The 25,738-nt window shown below is 47.8% G+C and overlaps 1 protein-coding gene across 3 annotated transcripts in view; it reads right to left on the bottom strand.

The window, feature by feature from the left end:
- Nucleotides 1–25,738, bottom strand: part of MROH2A (maestro heat like repeat family member 2A) — a 78,765-nt gene that overhangs the window by 44,966 nt on the left and 8,061 nt on the right. For all 3 annotated transcript variants that reach the window (XM_021924172.2, XM_021924173.2, XM_031651625.1), the window contains exons 4-19: nucleotides 16,787–16,918; nucleotides 16,401–16,563; nucleotides 13,929–14,027; nucleotides 13,003–13,154; nucleotides 12,323–12,466; nucleotides 11,340–11,432; nucleotides 11,040–11,118; nucleotides 10,772–10,885; nucleotides 8,127–8,203; nucleotides 7,080–7,199; nucleotides 6,662–6,772; nucleotides 4,640–4,787; nucleotides 3,465–3,505; nucleotides 2,761–2,902; nucleotides 2,413–2,465; nucleotides 1,849–1,956 (exon numbers count right to left, since the gene is read on the bottom strand). In XM_021924172.2, the coding sequence (XP_021779864.2) occupies nucleotides 1,849–1,956; nucleotides 2,413–2,465; nucleotides 2,761–2,902; nucleotides 3,465–3,505; nucleotides 4,640–4,787; nucleotides 6,662–6,772; nucleotides 7,080–7,199; nucleotides 8,127–8,203; nucleotides 10,772–10,885; nucleotides 11,040–11,118; nucleotides 11,340–11,432; nucleotides 12,323–12,466; nucleotides 13,003–13,154; nucleotides 13,929–14,027; nucleotides 16,401–16,563; nucleotides 16,787–16,918 (1,776 nt within the window). The remainder of the gene's footprint in view (nucleotides 1–1,848; nucleotides 1,957–2,412; nucleotides 2,466–2,760; nucleotides 2,903–3,464; nucleotides 3,506–4,639; nucleotides 4,788–6,661; nucleotides 6,773–7,079; nucleotides 7,200–8,126; nucleotides 8,204–10,771; nucleotides 10,886–11,039; nucleotides 11,119–11,339; nucleotides 11,433–12,322; nucleotides 12,467–13,002; nucleotides 13,155–13,928; nucleotides 14,028–16,400; nucleotides 16,564–16,786; nucleotides 16,919–25,738) is intronic.

Below are 25,738 nucleotides of genomic sequence, written 5' to 3'. Positions count from 1 at the left end.
GGAAAGGGTAAGAAGGGGGTGGGGGATAAAAGACTACAAAATGGGTGCAGCGTATACTGCTTGGGTGATGCATGAACCAAAATCTTGCAAATCCCCACTTATTCATGTAACCAAAGACTACCTGTTCCCCAAAAACCTATGGAAATAAAAAATTAAAAAATAAATAAATAAAATAAAATGTTCAGGTTATTCTGGGAGGTCAGGCTATATAAGGGCAGGCATGTTATATGTGTTAAAGGGGGAAGTGTAAATTTGTTCAACTCCTGTGTAAGTTGAACCAATTTACACTCCCGCCAACAAATCTAAGCGCACCAACTTCTCCACCTACTCCCCAACATAGGTCATGATCAGTGAGAATTGGAACATTCTCACTGTGATGTGTTTCTTTGATTATCAGTTGTGCCAATCATCTTTTCATATTCTCATGATTCATTATAATTCCTTCAATTTCTGGCTATATTCTTTTTCCCATTTTTTGGTGGGTTTTTTCTATTTGTAAGAATTTTGTTTTATATTTGGAGACATAATAAGAACAACCATCCATATTTCATTAAATCCTCACCATGACTCCATAAAGTAAATATTTTTGTTTTTGGAGATGAGAAAACAAACAGGAAGTAGTAGAAGCACACAAAAAAATGTTAATATCTGTAAAGTTTACCTCTTTTCTCTTGTCTTTCTTGGTTTCTTTGCAAGCATATAAAGGCTATTCCACGTTAAGATTATAAAAATATCCATCAATATATTCTAGTTGTTCCATGGTTCTATTTTATTTTATACACTTAAGTCTTTGATCTGTACGGAAGAACATATTCTTCCTTAATGTGCTTTTTTCACTTTATTGTATTATTTTTAGCACAAGGTTTTAATTTTCATGATATCCACTTTATTTCTTTGTGTCACTTGTGCTTTTTGGTGTCATCTCTAAGAAGGTTTTGCCTAACCCAAGGTCACAAGATTTATCCTGTGTTTTTCTATAATTTTATAATTTTAGTTCTTTTATTTAGGTCTGTGATTCATTTTGATTTAGCTTTATGTATGGTGTGAGGAAGGTATCCAATTTCATTCTTTTACATGTGGATTTCTAGTTATCCTAGCACTATTTGTTGAAAACAACTATTCTTTCCCCATTGAATTGTCTTGGCACCCTTCTTGAAAGTAAATTAACCATAAATGTGAGAGTTTATTTCTGGACTCTCAATTCTATCAATCTGTGTGTCTATCCTTATGCCAGTATCTCACTATCTTGTTTACTGCAATTGTGCAGGGTTTTACTGCACTTGTGTAAGAAGTTGAAATTGAGAAGTTTGAGTCCTCCAACTTTATTCTTCTTTTCATTATAATTATGTTGGCTATTCAGAGCCCCTGGTATTTCCATATAAATTTTAGGATCAATTTGTCAGTCTCTGGAAAAAAAAAAAAAAAAAAGAACTAGCTTGGATTGTGATAGGGGTCATGCTAAAACTGAAGATAAATTTGGAGAGTATCGCCATTTGAACTATAGCATCTTTCAATCCATGAACATGGGGTGCTTTCTACTTATTGAGACCCTCACTGATTTCTTTCAACAATATTTTAGAGTTTTGTAGCAATGTGGTATAGTTTTGTTTACAAAGAAATATACACATGTGATTGCTAATCAGAATCTGTAGGATCAACAAAACAAAACAAAAAAACAAACCAAAAACAAAACTAAAACCACCAATCTAGACCACCCTCCTCTCCTCCCAGGACCCTGTAAACAGCCACAGGTCCAGCTGATCTCACACACACAGTGTGATCCTCTCCACTCCATCATCCCTGGAGTCTCCTCCCTGTCCAAATTCTCCTGTCCCTGTGTAGACAAACCTTCTCCAGAGAGGGGCTGTCAAAACTCGCAATCTGGTTGTTCAGCTCTTTGCTCAAGCGCAAGCTCCAGCTAGACCCCCGGGTCTTCTTGAGGGAGTTTCGCAGAAACTGGGGAGGAACAAGACGTTGGTGGGAAGGGACAAAGGCCTTCATCCCTCTTCTTGCCTGGGCTCTGGGAATGCTACGTGACCTTGAGTAGTGACTTGCCCTCTCTCGCTTCCCTTGCCTACATCTCCAGATCACGAAGTCCATAGATCCCTGATCCAGTGCTAATAATGTTCTGTGGGTCTGAGGAATGGCTGTGGCTCTGGGGGCTAACAGAAGGGGTGTCACTCCCTGTTCCCCTCCTGGGCACCTGGCTCTTGGGATGGAAGGTTCTCTCAGTTTTCCCCTGGGGATAGACACAGCTATAGACTTTGTAACTCCCAAGTCTTCTCTGACAGAAGGAGAACATGTCCTTTAGGGGCTTCTAAACTCCTCACGTGCCCAGCCCACCAAATGCCTTTCCATCTGCTCCCATCTTTCTCCTCCTCCCAGGCCTCAGCAAACTTGTTACCCCTTTACCTGAATCAGCTTGTCTTCCCAGGCTTTCTGATCCCAAGTGAACTCAGTATGTTCTGCAGGAACACATGCATGGTCACACATGGCACTTTCTTCCACGGCTCCCCTAAGCCTGGTATTCGAGGCCCTCTATGCCTCAGTGTGGCATTTGAGGCCCTCCATGGGTGAACCCATCACACGTTGCATTGCCCTCCTCACCTTCCCAAGTTGCTCAACTAGTTCTCAGGACAAACGTGGGCTGTGTGGGTCGACTGTGAGCCTCAGCTCTTGTTATTCAACTCATGTGATTAGAACCCTAGCATGTACACAGATGGGAGGGTTGGCTTGGGATGGGCTCCCCAGGCACCTCACCTTCCAGGTACCGGACCAGTAGCGGAATCTCCAGCTCCCACATGTTGGCCATGGAGGGTGCGATGCTCTGGCTCAGGGTCCTCAAGAGGTTGAGCATGGCTATCCCACGACCCTCCCCCTTGTAAGGTGATGACATCAGCACCTGGAGGGCACCAAGACTCCAGTGAAGTAGTACCTGAGCACCTCACTCCCTGTCTTGGAGCTCATTGTCCTCATTTTTAAAGGGAGGAGCTGGACAGGATGGGTGGTTTTCAAATAGGGATTTCAAACAGAGAGTGCACCTGCAGAGGACACTGCAGGAAGGAGCGGGGATGGGGGCCAGACCTGGGCTCCCTCCCCACCCCAGGCTTCAGTGTAATGTGGATGAGGGTCCACAGTTAACATAAAGAGGAGAACTCATGGGTCCTGGACTGAGCCAACCTCCAGGGGTAGGCAAGCATTGGAGGTGTCGTGGGGATGCTTTGGGCAGAGGAATCTAAAAGCAGGTCCAGGCCAGCTCCCCAGTTATTACAAGTTCACTGCCTCTACCAAACTCGAGAGGAATGACAGGGACATGGAATGATCTGTCCTGCCAAATATCGAACTCCCTCATTGCACCCCGGCTTCCTCCTACCCCTGGGGCTCTGGGAATTAGGAGCCTAAGGAAGAGGTGCCACAGGGCATGGCCTTGCCAGGCCAGGGCATGATGCAGGTCAGCCACTCACCAGGAGACGGGCCAGCAGCTTCTGAGGTGCAGGCAGGTCCACTGATTGAAGGAAATGCAACCCCAGCTGAGCCTTCCTCGCTTGTACCAGGACATACTCCTGTGTCCCCATCTAGGAACTTTACCCTAGAAGGTGCCTCCCCAACATGATCTTGTTCCCCAAACCCCCAGAATGGAGAATGGGTTGGCACAGGGAATTTCCTGAGAATATCACTACATTTCACTTATGCTGGGAAGAGGGGAGAATCGTGCTAACGGGCTGAGGTTTAGAAGATGCTCTTTTCAGGTCATGCATATTTTGTAGTGGACACCAGGGCTTACCATGACAATGTTTTGTCTCCTATCATGAACCTGTCCTCTGCTGAGCCAAGAGTAATTAGACACTGCCCTTCTACCCACTCCTGACACTCTCCACAGGCTTTGGGAGCCAATGAGCCCATGAAAAGCAAACCAACAGTGCACAAACAAAAGGACAAAGGCAAGGCTAGGCCTGCTGAGAAAGTGCAAGTGCAGGGGCCCTAGAGAGTACTCAACCGGAGTCAAGAGTGAGAGGGGCATGAGGAAGACCTCAGAGGATCGCCTGACTGGCTTGTTTAGATCAAAGTAAGAAAGCAGGCCCTGCCCTTTGCTAGCCCTGGATCCTAAAGGACCCCATCAGTCACCTCCGTCACCAGTCACGCCCTTGGAGCCAGAGGTGGGAGGAAAGGGGACAGGAGAAAACACGGTAGGTGGGCATAGCTGCTTTGAGAGCCTGGTGTTAACAGTCCCCACTCTGAGTGGACCACAGTGAGGGCAGTCTACAGAGGATGGGGTGCCTATAGTTACTCTAGCTGGCTCAGAGAAGCCAGACAGAGCAGAGGCCCAGTAAGGTCATGCATGAGAAAGGCTGGGCCAGGAGCTCCCAAGGATGGGATCTGGACCAGGGGTGTAGGCTGAGGGGACAGGACATGAGGAGTGAGCTATCCAGAAGGAAGTTTACACAATTCTAACATGTCCTAGATATGATCAGGTAGGCATTAATATCCAGGTAGGCATTAATAGTATTAATTTGGACGTGGATGTTTCCAGGAGAAGGGGGAATGAGGGTGGGAGGAATGTGGAGAGAGGTGGGCATTCCCAGACAAGGAGCCAGCCCACCTGCCCAATCCAACCAGCTGGCACAGGAACTTTGCCCACCTTGCCTGCTCTTGCCAGCCATGCTGACATCCACGTCCTGGCCATGGAGCTGGTGTTCTGCCAGGTTTGTGAGGCTGATACAGATAGGAGTCAAAGCTTCCATGTAGTCTGTCTCCATGATGTAGCACAGGAGCCTCACCCAAAACTCCTGGGGTGGGGGTGGGACAGAAAGGGCCTCAGAATTAGCTCAAGCCCTGGGCCTCTAAGGAGAACAGTCAGGCTCTGCCATGGTTCCAGCCCCATCCCCGCTTCCCCAGAGATGTCCCCTGACAGTCTCAGCCCTGAACTGGCTCCACCACCAACCCCAGTCTTTGTCAGGGGCATTTAAATGTCACCCACCCTGATGTGGCAAGACAGTCTGCTAGTCCCTGCTGGGGCCAGCATCCCTGTTGCCCAACTTCTATTGCTGTCAGCCTCATACAAACCGACATCCATCACACCCTCCTCATACAGGGTCCTCCCTCTGATTCCAAGTACTCTAAAGGGGCACCCTGGGCAGATGATCCAGTTGTGCGTGCCTGGTATGACGGTCAGTTTTGTGTGTCAACTTGGCTAGGCAAGAGTACCTAGTCATTCAGTCAAACACGAATCTAGGTATTGCTATGAAGGTAGCTTGTAGGTGTGACGAAAGTGCATAATCCACAAAAGAGATTATCCTCAATAACATAGATGGGTGAAATGCCTTAAGAGTGAAATGCTGAGGTTTCTCTGAGGAAGATATTCAGCCACAAGGCTGCAGCATCCACCCCTGCTTGAGTCACCAGCTTGCTGGCCCGCCACGCAGGTGTCAGACTTGCCACCCCCACAACTGCATGAGTCACTTCCTTAAAATAAATCAGACTATATATGTCTTCTACTGTGTTCTGTTTCTCCGGAGAACCCTGACTGATATGGATTCTTGGAGCTGTGTCTCCGACTTCACCCCACCATCTCCTCTCTCCTTGGGTGACCATTCAACACCCCCAACTAATTGTCATCCCTCTTCACCCCACCCCCACCCCTGGGAGTTGAAGGTGAGGCTCTTATGCTACCAACTATCAGATACAATGGCTTAACCTGTTCCAGCCAGCAGGACTAGAATCTCCCAGCTCCTGGGCTTCCCCGTAAATGGCTTAACCTGTTCCAGCCAGCAGGACTAGGATCTCCCAGCTCCTGGGCTTCCCCATAAAGACAGCATGGTGAATTACAAAGGGAATTTCAATCCTGGCTCTATTGTTTACTAGCTGTGAGGCCTTGAGCAAATTAATGAATCCCTCTGGGTCTCAGTTTCTTTATCTGCAAAATCAGGATAACAACTACCCTCTATGCGAGTAGTTGCTGGGATAATTAAACAAGATTGTACACGTTGCACACCTAGTACAGTATACCTGCTATATGTGGATGCCACATGGACTGTAGCTATGATGATGATGATGATGATTTCTGCAATTAAAAAAAGCTGTCGCTGGACAGGGATCATCTAGCCTGCAGCCTCACTTAGTGAATAATCATTCCCTCCTTGATGCTCTCATGGTACATTTTTCCCATCTTATTGCTATGCCACATTTTGTTGCAATTAAAAGTTGACACATTTGTTTCTCCCATAGTCTGTGAACTTCTTCCAGTCATATACTGAGTCCTCCTACTGCACACTCCTCTCTCCTGTCTTTCACAGAGTAAGAACTTGATGAATGTTTACAAAATTAAACCATGAAAATTATTGGTCTACACACACACACACAGGCCTTAAAGTAATGGACACATTTCAGGTACTCGCTTAAATGATACAGATTGATACTGCCCGTCATGCTGATGTCATGCACTGCCCAGTCCCCAGGGGTACAGAGATGAAGAGTAAGTTTTCATCAAGGACCTGGCTTTGGAACTGGGTTTTGAGTAATTCCAGGCAACTGGAAGAGGAAGGTCCCTCGACACTCCAGACAGCAGGAACAGAAGAAGCAAAGAGGTGGAATTCTGGGCATGTGAGTTCACCCCTAGCCCGGCGTGGAGACCCACTGTGCGGGTGGGGCAGGGCCCACTCACGTTGGTCATCCCACTGACAGAAGAGGTGATGATCTTCACAGTGTCCATGGTGACTTTGTGGACCATCCTCTCCTCCAGGTCCCTCAGATAAAAGTTATCCCGGCGATTTGTCTGGAAGAAAGAACCAAGGGATTCCCATTTGTGGCCTGGCAGGGGCTTGCCGTGTTCTCGGGTATGGTCTCCTCACTCCCCAGGGGCTCCACGCCCAGATACTGAGTCTACAGAATGCTCAGAGCTGTGCATATATCTAGGACCCCACACATTGTCACCTGCAGGTTCACTGTGTGTCTATGAACTCATGTTGTGAACGGATACGCAGGTTCCAACACAGGTATGCCGAGTGGCGTTCTCCTCTCAGCACGGTGGAAACCATTTCCAAGTCCAGCTGCTCTGTGATCTGTGTATCACGGCCACTCACCAGTTTGTAGGTGGATAAGGTCAGCTGCACAGACACGTACTTCAGGCCCCAGCCTTTGATTCTCTCCTGGTAGCCAGAGAGCGCCAACTGCCCAATGATGCGGAGAATAGCCATCCTCACCTGAGGGGACAGGACCATGGACATGCTGGGGGTTGGGGTGGGCTCCAGGGCACCCAATCCTGTGACATAGACAGCTAGGAATTGGGGGTGCTCTGGGCTAGAAGGGGCCTCAGGGGCTACCTGATTACTGCCCACTCTGCCCACCTCCCCCTGCCTCATCCAGGGGTCCCACTCTGCAGCATGCCCACCTGGGAGCCTCATTGAGCCTTGGAAAGACACAAATCTCCCTCCCTCCCTTCCAACCTAGGCTGCTCCATTCTAGCAGCCCTTGCCGTGGGGAGCCCATCTGTTACCCTGGGCTCCCTGGGGCTTGCTCCATTGGTGAGAATCACTACATGCGGGAGATGCAGAACGAGCCTTTTCTCTCTTCTCTCCACAGCCTCCAGGTACTAAAGACAGCTCTGCCTAAATCTCTAGCCCCAATTCTCCTCCATCCCCTCTCTGATATTCCTCAAAACCGCTGTGCAGACCCTCACTACGCTGGACCTCCCTTCCCCGGCCTGTGGCCAGAACTGAGCTCCACTCCAAGGTAGATGTGGCTACCATGGAGCCTGGGACTGTGGTCTTTGGCCTTTTGAGGGTGGGTAGAGGAGTACCCCTTAGTTGCTTTTCTCACATGCGATAAGATCTCACAAAACCCTTGGCAGCTGAGTGACTCTAGCTGCAGCTGGATTTACTCGGCCTCTGCTGGGTCCAAGGTGGTGCCTGAGACACACCACTCGAAAACTCTAGATCCTTGGAGAGAATGAGGTCTCGAGAGTGGAACCTCAGCTTTCACTGGCCTTGCCATCCTGCAGCCCCAGTTGAGACCCAATGGAAAACCGGGTTTTCCATCAAAAGCCTCCGCCTCCCAGAGCCCAGACTTCCCTTTGCTCCCCTGGCAGGGTCCCCTGAGTGCCCCCCTTTTCCAGGTCTCTGCCCTGTTACCTTGGACCGGGTATCAGAGATGGTGTTCTTGACCACCCGGATAGCCAGGTAGATGGCCCTGATACTCATCCTGGGCTCTGAAGGAGGAAAACTGGGTGGGCTGGAGGGCTGCGGCTCAGGGAGACAACAGACATCAGGTGGCTTGCCCCACATCAGGGCCTCACATTCTGTCTCCTCCCACATTCCCCGAGCTCAGGGGCACTTTCTTAGGAGACTTCCTGGCCATGCTCTCCCTGGCCACATCCTTCCCTTGGCCACTGCTTTGTGTGTGTCTCATTTGAACCCAGGTAAACTCTCCTTGAGGGCAAGGTCTCTGCCTACGAGCTCCTTAGTGCCCTGCAGCTGGGATAGAGCACTGGGCATGAAGTGGGCACACAGAGGTTGCAAAGCACCACCAGGAAGAGCATGGGTCCTGACACCAGGCCTGGCCTGGGTTCAAATCCTGGCTCCACTACATCCCAGCTGTGTGACCTAGAGTGAATTACGTAACCCCTCTGTGCCTCAGTTTCCTCGCCTGTAAAGTGTGGATAATGACAGTGCCTCTGTCACAGAGTTAACACAGTGTCTGGCACACTGTAAGGGTTGGGGGAGTGTTTGCTAGTTGTACAACTGATGACAGCACACCCAACTAAAGGAGGAAGCTTAAGAGGGGCCAGAAAGAGCCATGAGAAGGTTCTGGAGAGGGCTGATGTGGATGGAGGTAGAGTTAGACATTCAAGATGATACTGCGCTCAAGGCTAGGGGTTACTAAGTCAACCCCAGAGTAGGAAAAAGGAAATGAGAGCAGGTAGAAGGTGGCAGTCAGGTACTAAGTGAGCATGAGGCAATGAGATTTTCACCTTTAAGATGGAAACTGTTTCTGATTATAAAAATAGTATATGGCTGCATAGTATTCCATGGTGTATATGTGCCACATTTTCTTTATCCAGTCTAAGCTGGAAACCATCATCTTCAGCAAACTGACACAGGAACAGAAAACCAAACAACACATGTTCTCACTCATAAGTGGGAGTTGAACAGTGAGAACACATGGACACAGGGAGGGGAACATCACACACCGGGGCCTGCAAGAGGGTTGGGGGAAAGGGGAGGGAGAGCATTAGGACAAATACTTAATGCATGCAGGGCTTAAAACCTAGATGATGGGTTGATGGGTGTAGAAAACCACCATGACACATGTATACCTATGTAACAAACCTGCATGTTCAGCACATGTATCCCAGAACTTAGAGTAAAATTAAAAAGAAAAAAAAAAGATCTAGTTTCTCTGAATGAAAGAAAAAAATAGTATGGGTTCATTGCAAAGTTAAAATAAAAAATAACCACTTTTTAGTAGATTGTGTCCTTCCAGACCTGTTTATGCATAAATGAACACAGATTTCTTCCACATCACTAAGGTCATGCTATAAATACTGCCCCACGTTGTATTGTTACACTTAACATAAAGAGGGCAGCTTTTCCACAAAAAAGTGGATTGACTGCAAGCCTTTAAATTGCTGTGTAATACTCCATTATTCCACAAATTCCCTACAGAAAAACATTTAGGCTGTTTCTCACACTTTGCTTTTAATACAATGTTTTAACGAGCACCTTTGTCCAATTACTTTTGGGCAATTATTTCCTTTGGACAGTTGACAAAAAGTTGGATTGCTGAGTGCAAATTTTGGTCCCTATCCAACTAAGCACCCCAAATCATTTATTGATTTACACCTCTGTCAGTGAAGTATCACAGGTGGTTTCTTGTCACCCTAGACTAGCGATAAGCAAAGTATAACCCACAGCCTGTTTTTGTAAATAAAGTTTGCAAAACCAGCCGTGCTCAGGAGTCCACAGCTGTTTTTGGTCTGCATATGGTAGAGCTGAGTAATTGTCAAAGACTATACAGCCTGCAAAGCCAAAAATAGTTTTACTATCTGGCCTTTTACAGAAAAATGGCCAGGTGAACTCTAGCCATTATCTTTATCATCTCTATTCATCGAATAGGTAAAAAGGATTTCATTGTTGCTTAAATGTGCATTTCTTTAAGAGAAAGTTTTAATGTGCAGCACAAGTCCCTTTATATACAGTCGCCCAATTTGTGCACTGAACAAAGCTACCCGACTTTAGGACTGAGTGGGAGTTTCCCATGCTCTTCTAACCATTATGTACCTGTAGGGCTGCGTGCTGTCAACAGCGGCCTTCTTCAAATTCACACAAAGGCACAGTGTGAGCTAGTGCCTTGGTGAGGGACAGGTGTTCTCTTTAAATATCAGGGCTAGGTTTAGAGTTTGGGCTTAGGGATTAGAATCAGATGTGTAGACTATGGTTGAGTACTGAATCCACGGGGCTTCAGGTGATGCCTACGTGGTGTAGTTTGGCCTTATATCCTGCCGCTGATTGAGCTTTGGAGGTTAGGAGGAGGATTCAGGTTAACAATTTGAAATTTGGACTCAGAGGGTTGGGCGTGGGGAGGGTAAGCCACAGTGCTGATTAGGTTAAAGTTTAGAAAACGAAAAGCAGCCAAGAACTTTGGCTTTCTTGGCCCACCCAGTAGTGTCTAGAAAGTGGCAATGCCCGGATGTGAATGAAAATTGCCTTCCTTGTTCTCCACCCTGCCTGCCCCGCCCTCCCCGCCCCACGCGCCCCACCCGCCCCACCCTGCTCACCATCTGCGCTCACTATAGCCCTAATCAGATTCAGAGTCCCCACGCGGACGGCCTCCTTGTTTGTCTCCATCTGGCTGAAGAAGAACTTCATCAGCTCCTTGGGGTAGGAGCGAGCTGCAGGGTGGAAGCACGGCTTTAGTCATGCTTACCGGGTCCAGAGCAGGCCGAGCAAGGCAGTCCCAGGCCCAGCACTCAGAGGGGCCGGGACCCCTAGAGGCCCCCTGCAGTCCTCGGGGCAGGCGGGGAGCACCCTGCCGCAGAGCCTCACCGAGGGCTACGAAGCAGTGCACCATTTCCAACAGGTTCTGGCTGCTGTACTGATGCTGGGCCGGGGCCTTGTTGCACACCTGGGGAGGGATGGGCAGTGAGGGTGGAGGAAATCACAGGGACACAGGTGCAGGGACAGCTCAGCTGACCATGCCTGGGGCTGCATGAGCATCACAGCCTCATACCCCATCCAATACAGGAAGGCACACGAGTGAGTTGTGGGCCAGGCCACCTCCCGCTGCTGGCTTCCTGCTGATCCACCCAGAGAATGCCCTTGTCCAGCCCAGCTTGCAGGCCTCACCTGGACATGCAGTTCTGTGAAAATAGTGTGTAGCTGCATTTGGGGGACGGGGGTGTTGGTGATGACTGACACTTCCAGGATCTGCCTCAAGACCTGCAGTGGATAGGCAAATGGTGGCAGGTGACCTTCTACCAACTCAAGGTCAAACTCCAGACCCTTGCTACTCAGGGGCCCACTGACCCACTGAGCATCAGGATTCCCTGGGAACTGATTAGAAATGCAGACTCTCAGGCCCTACCCCAGTCCTGCTGAATCCAAGCCTGCATTTCACCCAGCCCCCAGGTCGTTCCTAACCACAGCAAGGCTTGGGAAGTGCTGCACTAGGCTGCTGAGTGTGGCATTCGAGGCCTCCCTTCACCTAAAAGTGAATCCCATTCTTTAGCCAGAATGATCTACAAATGGCTCCTAAATCAGTCACATCCCTTTCCATTCCTTGCTTTAAGAGCTGATACCCACACCCTGCTTATAGATGAGTGATCCCTTTACATGGGCACCAGCCCCAGCCACAGCTCCACTCGGAACACTGCAACGGCTGCCTCTCACACATCTTACCCCTTTACCAAGGCTGCCTTGAGTTGACTGGTGTCCTTCCCAAATTCAGGCTCGCCCAGAATCTGAGAATGTGACTTATTTGGAAATAGGGTCTTTGTGATGGAATTAGGTCAGGATCTCAAGGTGAGATCATCCTGGATTTTGGGTAGGTGTCCTTGTAAGAAGAGGACAAGGAGCACAGCGCTGCCGACACCCTGAGTTTGGACTTCTGACCTCCAGGACCAGCACCTGGTCCCTTCCACCCGGAAGGGCAGTGTTCATTTCCCATGGATGCCAGTCTCCACGCCCCTCACAGGGCACAGATGTCGGGTTGCTGACACAGCGTCAAAATATCTGACATCCCCCCAGCTTCCACTCATACCCCTTAAACACTTGGGAGCCCCCAATTCCCTGAGCCTCCTGCCCAGAGCCATGGCTGCCTGGCCGCTCACCTGTGTGATGAAGAGCGCCTCCAGACCGCCCTGGTACTCCGCCAGCAGCAGGGGGATGTAGTCGTAGACCTGCTCCCGCAGGTCATCGTTGGGCAGGAGGAGGCCGAGCATGGGCTTCAGGGACCTGATCACCCCCAGCTTCACCTGCCACCGGAAACCAGCTCTTGGACTCATTGTCTCACGATCCTCCAGCAAGGCCAGTGACCTCAGCCCCACCCACAGAATCCAAGGACACAGGACAGAAGGGGCCTCCGAAGCAGAGCAAGGCCTTTCCTGCACAGGCGGCCGGGTTTGAGTCCCTCCCACTTTGCAGCCACATGACCTCAAGCAGGTACTTAACCTCTCTGTGCCTGAGTTTCCGCTTGTGTCAAACAGTCCTATATCACAGAGGGGTGTGAAAATAGCTCCCATGGGTAAGACGCTGGTAGAGGGCCCAGCATGTAACAGGTGCTCTCAGGATTATCACCAACCTTCATCAAGGCTGGCCTCATGAATGAGGCTCCTAGGTCCCAGCTGTTCAACATCCATGAGTTCCCCCGCTCTGCCATGAGTCAGGTCACTGCCCTCTGGGTCCTGGGAGTAAGGCTGGACCCGATGGTCTCTCAGCACCTCCCGGCCCCACAGGCTGGGGAGCTGTGGCCTGGGGACCACCAGGCCCTCCTAAGAGGGGCGCATCTCACCTCGGGGTTGTGGTGCCTCAGCCACACCGTCACAAAGTAGCGATACATGGGAAACACCTTCAGGGCAAATTGCTCCTCGGTCATCACGGGGTACACGCTCTCCTCCAGGTGCTTCAGATAAAACTGCACCGTCTCACAGAAGGTCTCCATGGCTACCAACGGCAACGAGGGGGCGGGGATGCACTTGGCGCCAGAGGGGCTGGAAGCAGAACTAAGCCGTCCCAGCCCAGCTTCCTGGAAGGAGCGCTGATGCTGTGCCATAGCGCGGGCTGCACCCTGCCCTCCCAGCCCCCCGCAGCACCTTCATTTTTACCCTGCGTGCCTGTGTGTGCGAGAACCGAGCACTCAGGGGTGTCTGAGTCCCTCTCCTTCAAGGACACAGACGGGGTCAAGGGCGAGGCCTGGAGTATGACTCTGCCACATCCTGGGGACTCCAGGTCAGAGGGCAGGGAACAGTGAACACATGTGGCCCTCTTTTTCTCAGGCACTAGGGCTTTTTATAAGCCCACAAGAACTTTAAGTAATCAAAATCTGGGGCAAAGTGATCAGATTGAAATAGCATCTAAGACCAGGCCCCTCAAGCTTCACGTGGCGCCGTTTTCCCCCATCTCCCTCTCTTGTGAATGCTCATTGCTGTTCTGTGGTCTCCTGAAGTGCTTAACTACAAAACAAGTTAAATGGAGTCACAGTAGCAGCTTCTTCCGTCTAAGCCGGGATCTTCTAAAAGGCCCCCACTGGGTCTCAGCCTCTTGTGCCCCAGGGAACCAATCAGAGGCCACACAAAGTAAAAGATTAGGCAAACTTCTTTGGAGAACAAATGACCAGGGCACCTCTTTTTCAACAACCCCTCCATCTGCTCCTTACCCAGCAGTCTCCCTCCGGCGCCCTGATGGAGCCAGACCTGCAGACCCAAGTGGGACACTCACCACCACAGATCGCCTGGCGTATCTTGGCTTCATTGGCAAGTCTCAGCATGGTGAATATGGTAGCCAGGGTGATGCCCATGTATGGCATGAACTCAAACACTGTGAGGTTGTGAGGGATCATTACAGGGAGTTGGGGCTGGGGGTGAGCAGGAAGAAGGCAGGACAACCCTGCTGCCCTCCACCTCCAACCCCTCACAGTCCAGAGCAGGCTTAGCCCTCTGCCCTGGCTGGGGCCCAGGAAATAGTCTGGGAGTCAGAAAAGCATTAAAATGTGAGCTAGAAGCAGGTGACACAGGAAGAAAGCCAGGCAAAAGGGGAGGAAAGGGAAGAAGAGAGAGGACCAGGAGAAGGAAGAGGAGGTCAGAGAGAGGGAGGGAAGAGAGGACAGAGGAGCCCCAGGGAAGGGTGGGCAGGAAGCAGAAAGAAGCAGCTCCCAGAGTGCGTTCGTCCTCCGGGACGTTCTTGGTTGAACACAGAAGCAGGGAAACAGCAGGTGAGAGCAAGAAACTGAGAGAAGGCATGAGGCCAGCAGAGAAAAAGAGCAGATGGAGAAAGGAATCACAGAGAATGGGAAGAAAGGGAGCCATAACAGGCCACCCTGTGACAGGAGGCAGAGGCCCCTCCGCTCCACCCACCCTGAGTGCACCGCCGTCTTCACACTTCATAAGAATGAGATTGTATATATGTACACTAATGAAATAATAATAGAACCCACATGACTCCCCTGGCTGGGCCCCCTCCCTCCGGCGCCATCCACATGTCCCTCTCTTCTGGGCCTCCGGCATGAGCACCCAACAGGCCGGTGTCTTCCCTTCCCTCCACAGGCCCCCTCGCTGCTGTCCCTTGTCCTCTTTCCAGGCCTGCCTTCCCTTCCTCCCCTCCCACTCCATCCAGGCCTTTATCCCCAGCAAGTCGTGAAGCTCTTCCAACTCCACCTTCTCCAGTCTCATCTGACTGGACCCCTTGGCAGGATGGGCATCACGGGGGCCTCCACCCCTTGAGATTGTTCTCCCTGTGCCAGGCCTCACATTCCACGCTGTCTCTTACGACTCCTCCCGAGCCTTGCCAATGTCAGGACCCCTCCGGGCTGGGTCCTCTCTCTACTTTCGCTCCCAGTATCAATGACTTTGAACATCACCTACACTCTGAGGTCACCAAGAACCAAAGCCAAGCCCAGACCTGCCCTCTGAACTCCGCATCACAAATCAACTGCCCCCTCTGCCTCTCCCCTGGGGCCTCCCACAGGTAACATGAGCTCCACACACAGCTCGAAGTTCTTCACTTGAGCTCCCAACTCTCAGTGCTGCTAGCTCGGGAAAGGAGGTCAACACGCTCCCAGTGGCTTGCTGCGTCCTCTCCTTCCCCCGCCCTCAGCAGGTCCCGTCTCAGAGCCCTTTCCCACCTGTCACCCCTCACCACATGCTTCCCAGCCCAGCCACCAGCACAAGTACCCACCTCCTAGTCCTCTCCATCCAGGCAACAGCCAGAAAGGCCTTCCCAGAACCTACATTCACCAGGCAACCCTGAAGCTTAACATGCTTCGATAGCTTCCTAGTGCCCCAGGTGACATACCCAAGGCCCTGCCTGACTCGCCCCCTCGTCTTCCTCTCACTCCTTATAACTCCAGCCACAGCCACTTCTCAGCTCTTCAGAGAATCGAAGCTCTTCTCTGCCCCAGAGCCTCTGCAATGTTCTCTCCCTGTGGAATGTTCTCCCATCCCATGCTTCACACGGGCGTCCTCCTCTCTGCCTTCAGGTCTTAGCTGAAATATCGCTACCTCATTAAAGGCTGCAGAGATGGGGTCTCCTCCCTTAGCCAGATCTCAAATGCCCATTTGGCTGTTCTCGTCATACCCGTCACCTCATGTTATAAACATCTATTTCCTTGTTTGCCTGTTGGTCCTTTCTGAGCACAGGAGCCATGAGTGTCTTACTTATTGTAGTGGCCGGGTATCTGCCACAAGACCTGCGTGGAGTAGGAGCTCAGTGCATGCTTCTGGGATGAAAGGAAGGGAGGCAGGATGGAGACGGAAAGAAGGAAGGAAGGAAGGAAAGAAGGAAGGAAAGAAGAGAGGGATGGAGGGAAGGAAAGAAGGAAGGAAGGAAGGGAGGAAGGAAGGAAGGAGAAAAAGAAAGAGGGAGGGAGGGGAAGGAGTAAGTAAGGCAGGCAATTAAAAAGGAGCAGAAAGAGGAAGGAAGGAAGGAAATTTAAAAAGAGAGATGGAAAGACAGAACAATGCAGGTGGAGGGGAGACAGGAGAGAGGGGGAAGAAGGATGAGAGACAGAAACACACAGAATCTTAACAGCTAAGAGACAAAGTGACTGCAGAGACAAAACGAAGACATTTTAGGGGGAAAAAGAGAAATGAAAGGGAAGGGGAAGAGGTGAACATAGGGACAGATGGGAGGGGCAGAGAGAGGCAGAGACCGGGAGGGCGCACTGGGCCAGGCTGAGGGCCCTCAAGCCCCTACCATTGCCGTTGGCCAGCTTGGCCAGTGTGATGATGACAAATTCGTCAGTGAGGTTGAGGGGCTTGAGGTGGTGCTGAAGCTCGTACATGACCAAGCTGAAGTGATTTCGGGACAGAGCCACCAGTGTGTCGCTGGCCACCTCTGCCTTCATATAGCCCTCCATCTGCAGGGGATGGGAGAGGGACATATGGCACCACCACCAGCCGGGCCTCCAGGAAAACCCTCCTACCCCAGGCTCTCTCCGTCCCTCCTGGCTCCCTTGGGCTCAGCCTTACCCCTGCTCTGAGAGGTAACTGCATGGGGCTATGGGCATCCTGGGCCAGGTCCCCAGTGGCCCAGCTCCTGGGTTGGCAGAGGAAAGGCACCAATGGAGCCTGGGGTCCTACCTCTGGGATCTCCCTCATCTCCTTGGAGGCGATGGCCACCAGCCTCTGCACACACTGCTCCTCCAGCTCCCCCTCCTGCTGGATGATCTCCTGGAGGATGTTGTAAATGTTGACCTTGCGCCGGGTGGAAATCTGGGAAATCAGTATGGTGGGTGGGATGGACCTCACCCTGTCCCCAGCACAAGTCTACTACCTCTCTCTCCCACTGTCCTCCTTCCCTACACCCAAACCACCAGCTTCTAAACACACAAATATTAGATCCCCATTCCTCCATTTCTAAATCCTCCTGCTTCCCTTCTCCTGCCCTTCTCATCCCACTGGCCCTGTCAATACAACTTGCATATCTGTATTCCTGCCCCTGATTTCAGTAAATATCTGGCAAGGCAGGCGTTAAGTGATCAACACACAAGGTTCTCTATGCATGGGGCACTGGCCATCTTGAAAGCCCAAGAAGGCAGGCTCACCTTGCCTTTGCCCTGTTGAGGGAGTCTGTGGGCCTGGGAAAATTGCCTCTGACTCTCTTCCAATTCCTTATCACCACTGAAAATGACCTGGTTTAGGACGGGATTGGGCAGATGGATTGCACATCCCCGATCACACCTGGAGGGTCGTATTTGAGAATACTTTTTAATCAGGCATGACAAGCCACTCTTAAGGAATGAAGGTTACTTTCTACGTGGGGCCACTGCCTGCAAAGCCCTCAGGAAAAAATGTCCTGCTACTTCTGGTGGTAGGGAGTTCCCTCCTAACAGTCCAGAAACCTTAGCAAATTTGGGGACCTTAAGAAGAGAGGAATTCACCCAAATGTGTAAGTTCTACTGGTGAAATCCAGTACAGGGAGTCTTGGTCTTGGTTTCCTACTTTTGGGAGAGCAAATAGTAATTTGTAAAACTCCAGTCAGAAATTCCTATGACAGCTCCCAGAAATTAATGATGTGGCCTTAGTAGCTGCTCAGTACTGTGTGGCTCAAGACCAGTGTTTCTCAATCTTTATTATTATTATTATTATTACTACTCCCAAGGACATTTAGACTTTTTTCCTAATCACACCCCAATGAGACTTTAGTGATGTGTGTGTGTGTGTGTGTGTGTGTGTGTGGTATGCATATCCATGCTTTATACATGAAAAAGTAAAATTTTCTTTGTCCCCCAAGAACTAGTTTTAGTTCTCAATGGGCAATATCACCCCATTGAGAATGCAAGGTCTAGATTTTCACAGTACACTCAAGGAGGCCTGTGGCCTTGTGAATATTCTCCACTGAGAATATTCAAACCAGCTAATTCTAAGCCTTCTTACCCTACCTCACCAGTTTCTTTCCATAGAAACCACAATAAAGCCTGTTGCCTATAATGCTTAATCAACACTCTTACTGCACCCTATACAAATAGCCAGGCAAATTATAAGAAGATCAGCCTTTTTTTGTGATCAAGAATAACCTTCGGAGAATATTTATAGTCACAAGAGAAAAATTGTCAAAGACTTGGAAATAACAAAAGCAGTCACTGAGTGGCCTTCTGGAACTGAGCTCGGTTCTGTCTGGCAGATGCTGTGGAATGGCTGGACCCTGTAGAGTGTGCATCTGTGATTGCCAAGGCTACTTTACATCTCTGTAGGGGAAGAAGTTAAATCCTAGAAAACTGGTGACAATGCACATGTTTCCTCCATAGCAATGAAAATGATTCCTGTTCACGGCAGTGCAAATGGATTTTGTCTGGTAAAGCACAGGTAAAATTCTTATTTGAACAGCTTTTAAAATCTTACTGGTTCCTTAACTAGTTAAGGAGTAAATAAAATCTTTGATGCATGTTAATTTTTAAAATGTGCCCATTTGTTTATTGTCTCTTTACTGCCACTGATGACTGATTAAGACGTGTGTGTTAATCATGGTTTCTTATTTTCTTCATTTCCTGATGCTTTGACATCTGGGTCCTTGCTGACCCTAGAGAGACTACTCCTCCTGGAGCTAACCAATTCCTAGAGAGAGTAAACAAGCTGTCCATCAGCATGCTTTTTAAATGCAAAACAACTGTTACAGATTGAATCACGTACCCTAAAAATTCCTATGTTGAAGCCCTAACACCCAATGGGATAGTATTTGGAGATGAGCCCTTTGAAAGGTAATTAGGGTTAAATGAAGTCACAAGGGTGGGACCCTAATCTCATGGGATTGGTGCCCTTATAAAAGGAGCAGAAGACACAAGAGAGCTTTCTCTGTCTCTGTCTCATGCACAGGAGAGCCATGTGAGGACACAATAGAGGGCAGTCACACAAGAAAGCCAGCAAGGAAGCAAGGCTTTACAGAAACCAAATTTGCTGACACCTTGTGTTAGTCTCTTCTCGCGTTGCTAATTTAAACATACCCAAGACTGGGTAATTTATAAAGGAAAAGAGGTTTAATGGACTCACAGTTCCACGTGGCTGGGAGGCCTCACAATCATGGTAGGAGACAAAGGGGGAACACAGTCACATTTTACATGGTGGCAGGCAAGAGAGAATGAGAGCCAAGAGAAAGGGGAAACTCTTTATAAAACCATCAGATTTTGTGAGACTTATTCACTACTATGAGAACGGTATGAGGGAAACCATTCCATGATTCAGCTATCTCCCACCGGTTCCCTCCCACAACATGTGGGAATTATGGGAGCTTTAATTCAAGGTGAGATTTGGGTGGGGACACAGCCAAACCATATCACACCTTAATCAGGGACTTCCAGCTTCCAGAATTGTGAGAAAATAAATTTCTGTTTTCTAAGCCACTTAGACTATAATACTCCATTACGGCATCCTGAACAGACAAGTATTCCAACCAACACAGAGCCCCTCTCCCAATCACCTGCTTTATTGGGCTCTCATACTCTGGGCCACTATCCACCTGCCCTAATCACACAGTGCAGGTATCAAACAACTGGGAACAGCTATTTTGCCCCAGAGTCCACTGAGAATGTTCAAACCAGCTAATTCTAAGCCTTCTTACCCTACCTCACCAGTTTCTTTCCACAGAAACCACAATAAAGCCTGTTGCCTATAATTTCCCCTGACTCTTTCTGCCTCCTCACAGACCCTAGTGCTTCCCTCTGTGTGACCCTGCATGGTGTGCAGGGCCCCTTCTCTTGGGAATGCAACAAACTGTCTTTTCTCCTTTTTTTTTTGAGAAAACGTCTTGCTCTATCACCCAGGCCAGAGTACAGTGGTGCAAAATGGCTCACTGCAGCCTTGACTCAAACAATTCTGGGCTCAAACAATGCTCCCATCTCAGCCTGCCAAGTAGCTGGGACTACAGACAGGTGCCACCATGCCAATTACTTTATTTTTTTAGAGATGTGGTCCTGCTATGTTACCCACGCTGGTCTTGAACTCCTGGCATGAGCCACCATGTCCAGCTAATAAACTGTCCTTTCAAGAGCAAGCATCTCCTGAGCTGTTGGTCTTGCCTCAGCTGAATAAAAATAAAGCCTACATTTTTTGTTTTGTTTTGTATTTTTGAGACGGAGTCTCACTCTGTCACCCAGGTTGGAGTGCAGTGGCACGATCTCAGCTCACTGCAACCTCCACCTCCCGGGTTCAAGCAATTCTGCCTCAGCCTCCCAAGTAACTGGGATTACAGGTATGTGCCACCAAGTCCAGCTAATTTTTGTATTTTTAGTAGAGGTGGGGTTTCACCATGTTGGTCAGGCTGGTCTCAAATCCTGACCTCATGATCCGCCCACCTCGGCTTCCCAAAGTGGCTTGAGCCACTGCGCCTGGCCTACATTTTTTAAAAGCCCGTGTCAGTCTGTTTTTGCATTGCTATAAAGGAATACCTGAGGCTGGATAATTTATAAAGAAAAGTGGTTTATTTTGGTTCATGGTTCTGCAGACCATACAGCAAACATATTGCTGGCATCTGCTTCTGGTGAGGCCTAGGAAGCTTTTACCCATGGTGGGGTGGAAGACAAAAGGGGTGGAAGGCAAAAGGGGTGGAAGACAAAAGGGGTGGAAGGCAAAAGGGGAGCCAGTGCATCATGTGGTGAGGGAGAAAGTGAGCCAGAGGGGGAGCCAGGCTCCTTTAAACAGCCAGCTGTCACGTGAACTCATTACCACAGGGAGGGCAACAAGACATTCATGATGGATCTTCCCCCATGACCCGAACACCTCCCTCCAGGCCCCACCTCCAACTCTGAGGTCACATTTCAACATCATATTTGGAGGGGACACACATCCAAGCCACATCACAGCCTATTTTGAAACTCCCTTGCTTGTGCTTCCCAGCTCCTGCAGACCTTCCTCATGGCTGCCATACACCTGTCTATATCTAAAGAAGGACCAAAATAACAAGTCAATGACCACACATCTAACAGAGCATGTGGAGGAGAACACTTGACTTCAGCAAGGAAGTAACAAAGACCCTCTGAAGCACAGAAATTCAAGATGGCAGCATAAAGAAGAGAATGAAGTAGCCGTCAGGGATTAGCTCAGGGCCAAGAGGGACTCACCCTTGCAGGAAAGATAAGTGGGAGATCTCTAGTAGTCCACATTCCCAACACAGACACCTGTAAGCCTGACTCAGAAGAGCCCCTCAGCCCTCACAGACCCTATATAGGGAGCTGGCTGGAGTCCACACTGACAGACTCCCTCAAAGTGGGAATACACACTGGGTTCTTCCCAACCTTACCCCCTACCCTACCCCAGGACCCAGGCTGCTGTAGCACAGCATCATTTTAAGAGTGAAGCCACCAACTGACTACTTCTGCCCTGGGGTCAACGGTCCCTGTGTTTCCACATCTCTGAAGCCCCACTGACATCCCCCCACACCCACCCAAAGGGCTGCAGCCTCATGGTGCCACCTGGACCCAGCCAGGCAGCTACATTATCAGCACCCAAGCCCATGCAGCATCCTACACCCTGGGGAACAGGCAGTGTGGTATATCAGAAAAGCTGCCCCCAGAGAGAGCCAAAGCACACATTCCCCAGAACCTGAGAGACACCTGCCCAGGGCTGCTGCCACTGGTAGTGATCCTGCCCCAAAAGTGACAGGGTCTAAGGACTTGCCTGCCCAGAACCTACCACCACCACCACCACTGGCAACCAGTTGGGCCACCCAGGGGCCCAAGAACCAGCCTGCATACCACACATATTCATGCATACCACACATATTCATGCATACCACCCAGGGACCTGAAGAACAGCCTGCCCAGGCCCACGGCCACCACTGTCGGTGAACCCATCTCCTCTAGCATCAGAGCCACTGTGTGTTTGCATGTGTCCCCAAGGGGCCTAAAGACTGATTCACCTGGCATCCCTGTCCCCAGCAAAACCACTCTCAGCCTCCACAAATAACTGCTGGAACTCACAGACACTGCTGATGTTAATGACAGCTGAAGAAATTGTACAAGGACTACATCTCTTCACACACCCAGAACCAGGGCCAAAGCAGCCTATCCAACCAACATTGTAGGTATGTCTACAGGAAAAAGTCTTTTTCTATGACAGCTATTCCATAAAATGGGAAAAAGCAACTATTATACCAAATGTGAAATAGTTATTAACATAGGGACATAAGAAAAATGAAAAAGCAAGAAAACATAATGCTTTCAAAGGAACTCAACAATTCTCCAGTAACAGACTACCAGAAAAATAAAAATTTATGTAATGCCTAAAAAGAAATCTAAAATACTGATCTTACATAAACTCAGTGAGATACAAGAAAACACAGATAGGCAATACAAATAAATAAATTGAAAAAAATTCATGATCTGAATAAGAATTTCAACACATAGATATAAAAAAAGAAATCTTGGAATGGAGAATTCAATAAAAAATTAAAAACACAATCAAGAGCTTTTACACTGGATCAAGCAGTAAAAAAGAATTTCTGAACTTGAAGAAAGATCCTTTGAAAAGAATAAATAAAGTCCACATGATACATGGGACACCATTAAGCAAACACATATTCAATTTTAGGAGCCCCAGAAAGACAAGAGATGGGAAAAGGCATAGAAAATTGATTTAATAAAATAATAAGGAAAGTTAAAAACTTCCCAAGTCATGGGAACCATATAGACACCCAAACACAGAAAGCTCAAATATTTTCAAACAGATTCAACCCTAATAGGTCTTCTTTGAGGAACGTTATAGTTAAACTGTCAAAAGTCAAAGACAAAGATTATTCTAAAAACAGCAGGAGAAAAGCATAAAGTGACATCAAAGCTGACTAGCAGCACATTTCTCCACAGAAACCTTATAGACCAGGAGAGAATGGGATGATATCTTCAAAGTACTGAAAGACAAGGTTAGGTGAGAATACTATACCCAGCAAAGCTATTTTTAAGACATGTAAGGGAAGTAAAGTCATTCCAAGGCAAGCAAAAACTGAGGGATTTATCACCATTAGACTGATCCTACAAGAAATATCTAATAGCGTTGTACATCTGGAAGTCAAATAATGACATCTATCATCAGGAAAACACACAAAAGTATAAATCTCACTGTCTTATGTAGAGTAGATGACAAAGATAAATGATACACACAAATGAGAAGGAGGAAAGAAGCAAACATTATTACTACAGAAAACCACCAAACCACAAAAATAAGTAAGAGAGAAAGAAACAAAGGTTAACAAAACAATCAGAAAATAGTTAACAAAATGACAGGAGTAAGTCCTCATATACCAAAAACAATCTTGAATGTAAAGGGTTTAAATGCCCCAATTAAAGGATATAGAATGACTGAATTGATTAAAACAACAACAACAAAAAAACAAGGCCCAACTATATGCTTCCTACACAAAACTCTTTGCCTGTAAAGATCTATGTAGTCTGAAAGTAAAGGGAAGGAAAATGGTATTCCATGCAAATAAAAACCAAAAGCATGTAGGAGTGGCTATGCTTCTATTGCTTCTATCAGACAAAATAGCTTTTAAGTCAAAAAACATAAAAAGAGACAAAGATGGTCAGTATATAATGATAAAAGGGTCAATTCAGCAAGAGGATGTAACAATTTTCAATACATATGCACCCAACACCAGTGTACCCAGATATATAAAGCAAATATTATTAGAGCTAAAGAGAGAGACTACAATATTTTGGAATTTCAACACCCCACTTTCAATATTAAACAAATTATCCAGACAGAAACTCAAAACAGAAACATCACACTTAAACTGCACTAAAGACCAAATGGATGTAACAGACACTTTTACTGAAGATTTCATTCAACAGCTGCAGAATACACATTCTTCTCATTAGCACACGGAACATTCTCCAGAATGGACTGTATGTTAGGTCACAAAATAAAATCACAACAAAAAATTTTAAATGAAATCATATTAAGCTTCTTCTCAGACCACAATGGGATAAAACTAGAAATCAATAACAAGAGGAACTTGTAGAAATACTCGAAAATTAAACACCTTCCTGAACAACCAATGAATAAATTAAGAAGGAAACTTAAAATTTTCTTGAAACTAACGAAAATAAAAATACAACATGCCAAAACCTATGAGATGCAGCAAAAACACTACTAAGATGGAAGAGTATAGCAATAAATGCCAATATTTAAAAAGTAGAAAGATTTCAATTAAACAACCTAACGATACACATCAAGGAACTAGAAAAACAAGAACAAACCAAGTCCAAAACTAGCAGAAGAAATAATAAAAATCGGGGACTTCCAGTTCCAAAATGGTGGCACAGAAAAAAACTGGCTTCACTCCCCATTCCCCACTCCAATGCCCCCCGCCACACACACACAGAAAACCAAAAACAAATGTACAGCAACAAGATTATCATCAGCAATTTCTAAAACTCAAAATGGAGAATGAGGCAGTTACTGGGGCCACAGAGAAGGGAAAAACCCCTGAGCAAACTGTAAGAGAATGGGACTTCTATATCCATGATGCCCCTCCTCCCAATTTGCCCGGCATGAAGCCCATGCAAAATTTCCCTGACTTATGGTTTCTATACTGGAAAAAGTCAGATAAAGATCAAAGTGGACAACCAGTTTCCTGAAAATCTTGGCTTTCCTGGCAGGAGACCTGTTCCTGTCTCAACCTATGAGAAGTATCAGGAATGCCTGAAAGGAGAAATACCCCTGAGGACAGCCAAAGACAAAGAGAGAAGGTGGGACTATCATCAGCATCCCTTGAAACTATGCTCTGTAACTCAGCCAAAGGAGATACCAAGTAAGAGTGGCTCTTCAGCAGCACCGTGCTGTATGAGGTTCATTCCACAGGTTCCCTTGGCATGAACCCCTAGCCAGCCTTCCAACACTACTGAGATATCCTCCTTAGGACCTCCCTTATTTTGGGACAGGTGGCATTCTGATTGTTTATGGGAACCAAAGGAAGCCTGGGCTTATGAAGCCATCTGGTGCCATAAAGGAGGCAATGACCTGGCAGGGAAAGAAAAAAAGTCAACAGGTAAATTACAGAGAATCTCTAAACAAATATATCCAATTAAAATCACAACAAGCCAGACAGAGAATGCAAATAAATAAATAATCCTTCAAATCAAAGACACAGACATACATCCACAAGAAACAATAGCAAACAGGGAATCATGACCTTCCAAAATGGACAAAGCAAAGAACCATGACTGACCCTAATGAGATAGTTATTTGTGAACTCTCTGACCAAGAATTCAAAATAGAAGTTTTAAGAAAATTCAGTGATCTCCCATATCATACAAAAAAAAATCAGTTCAAAAATTTATCAGGGAAATGTAACAAGGAGATTGAAATAATTTTTAAAACTCAAACAGAAGTCTTAAAACTGAGAAATAAATGTACTAAATTGAAAACATCATTAAAAGCGGTCAATAGTAGAATGAATCAAGTAGAGGTAAGAATCAGTGAGCTCAAAGACAGGCTATTTGAAAATACACAGAGGAGAAACAATTTAAAAAATATAAAAGAATGAAGATTACTTACAAGATATAGAAAAGTACCTCAAACGATCGAATTCAAGAATGACTGGTG

This window comes from Papio anubis, chromosome 10 (assembly GCF_008728515.1).
Source record: "Papio anubis isolate 15944 chromosome 10, Panubis1.0, whole genome shotgun sequence".
NCBI lineage: Eukaryota > Metazoa > Chordata > Mammalia > Primates > Cercopithecidae > Papio > Papio anubis.
This window is presented reverse-complemented; position numbering and strand designations above follow the sequence as displayed.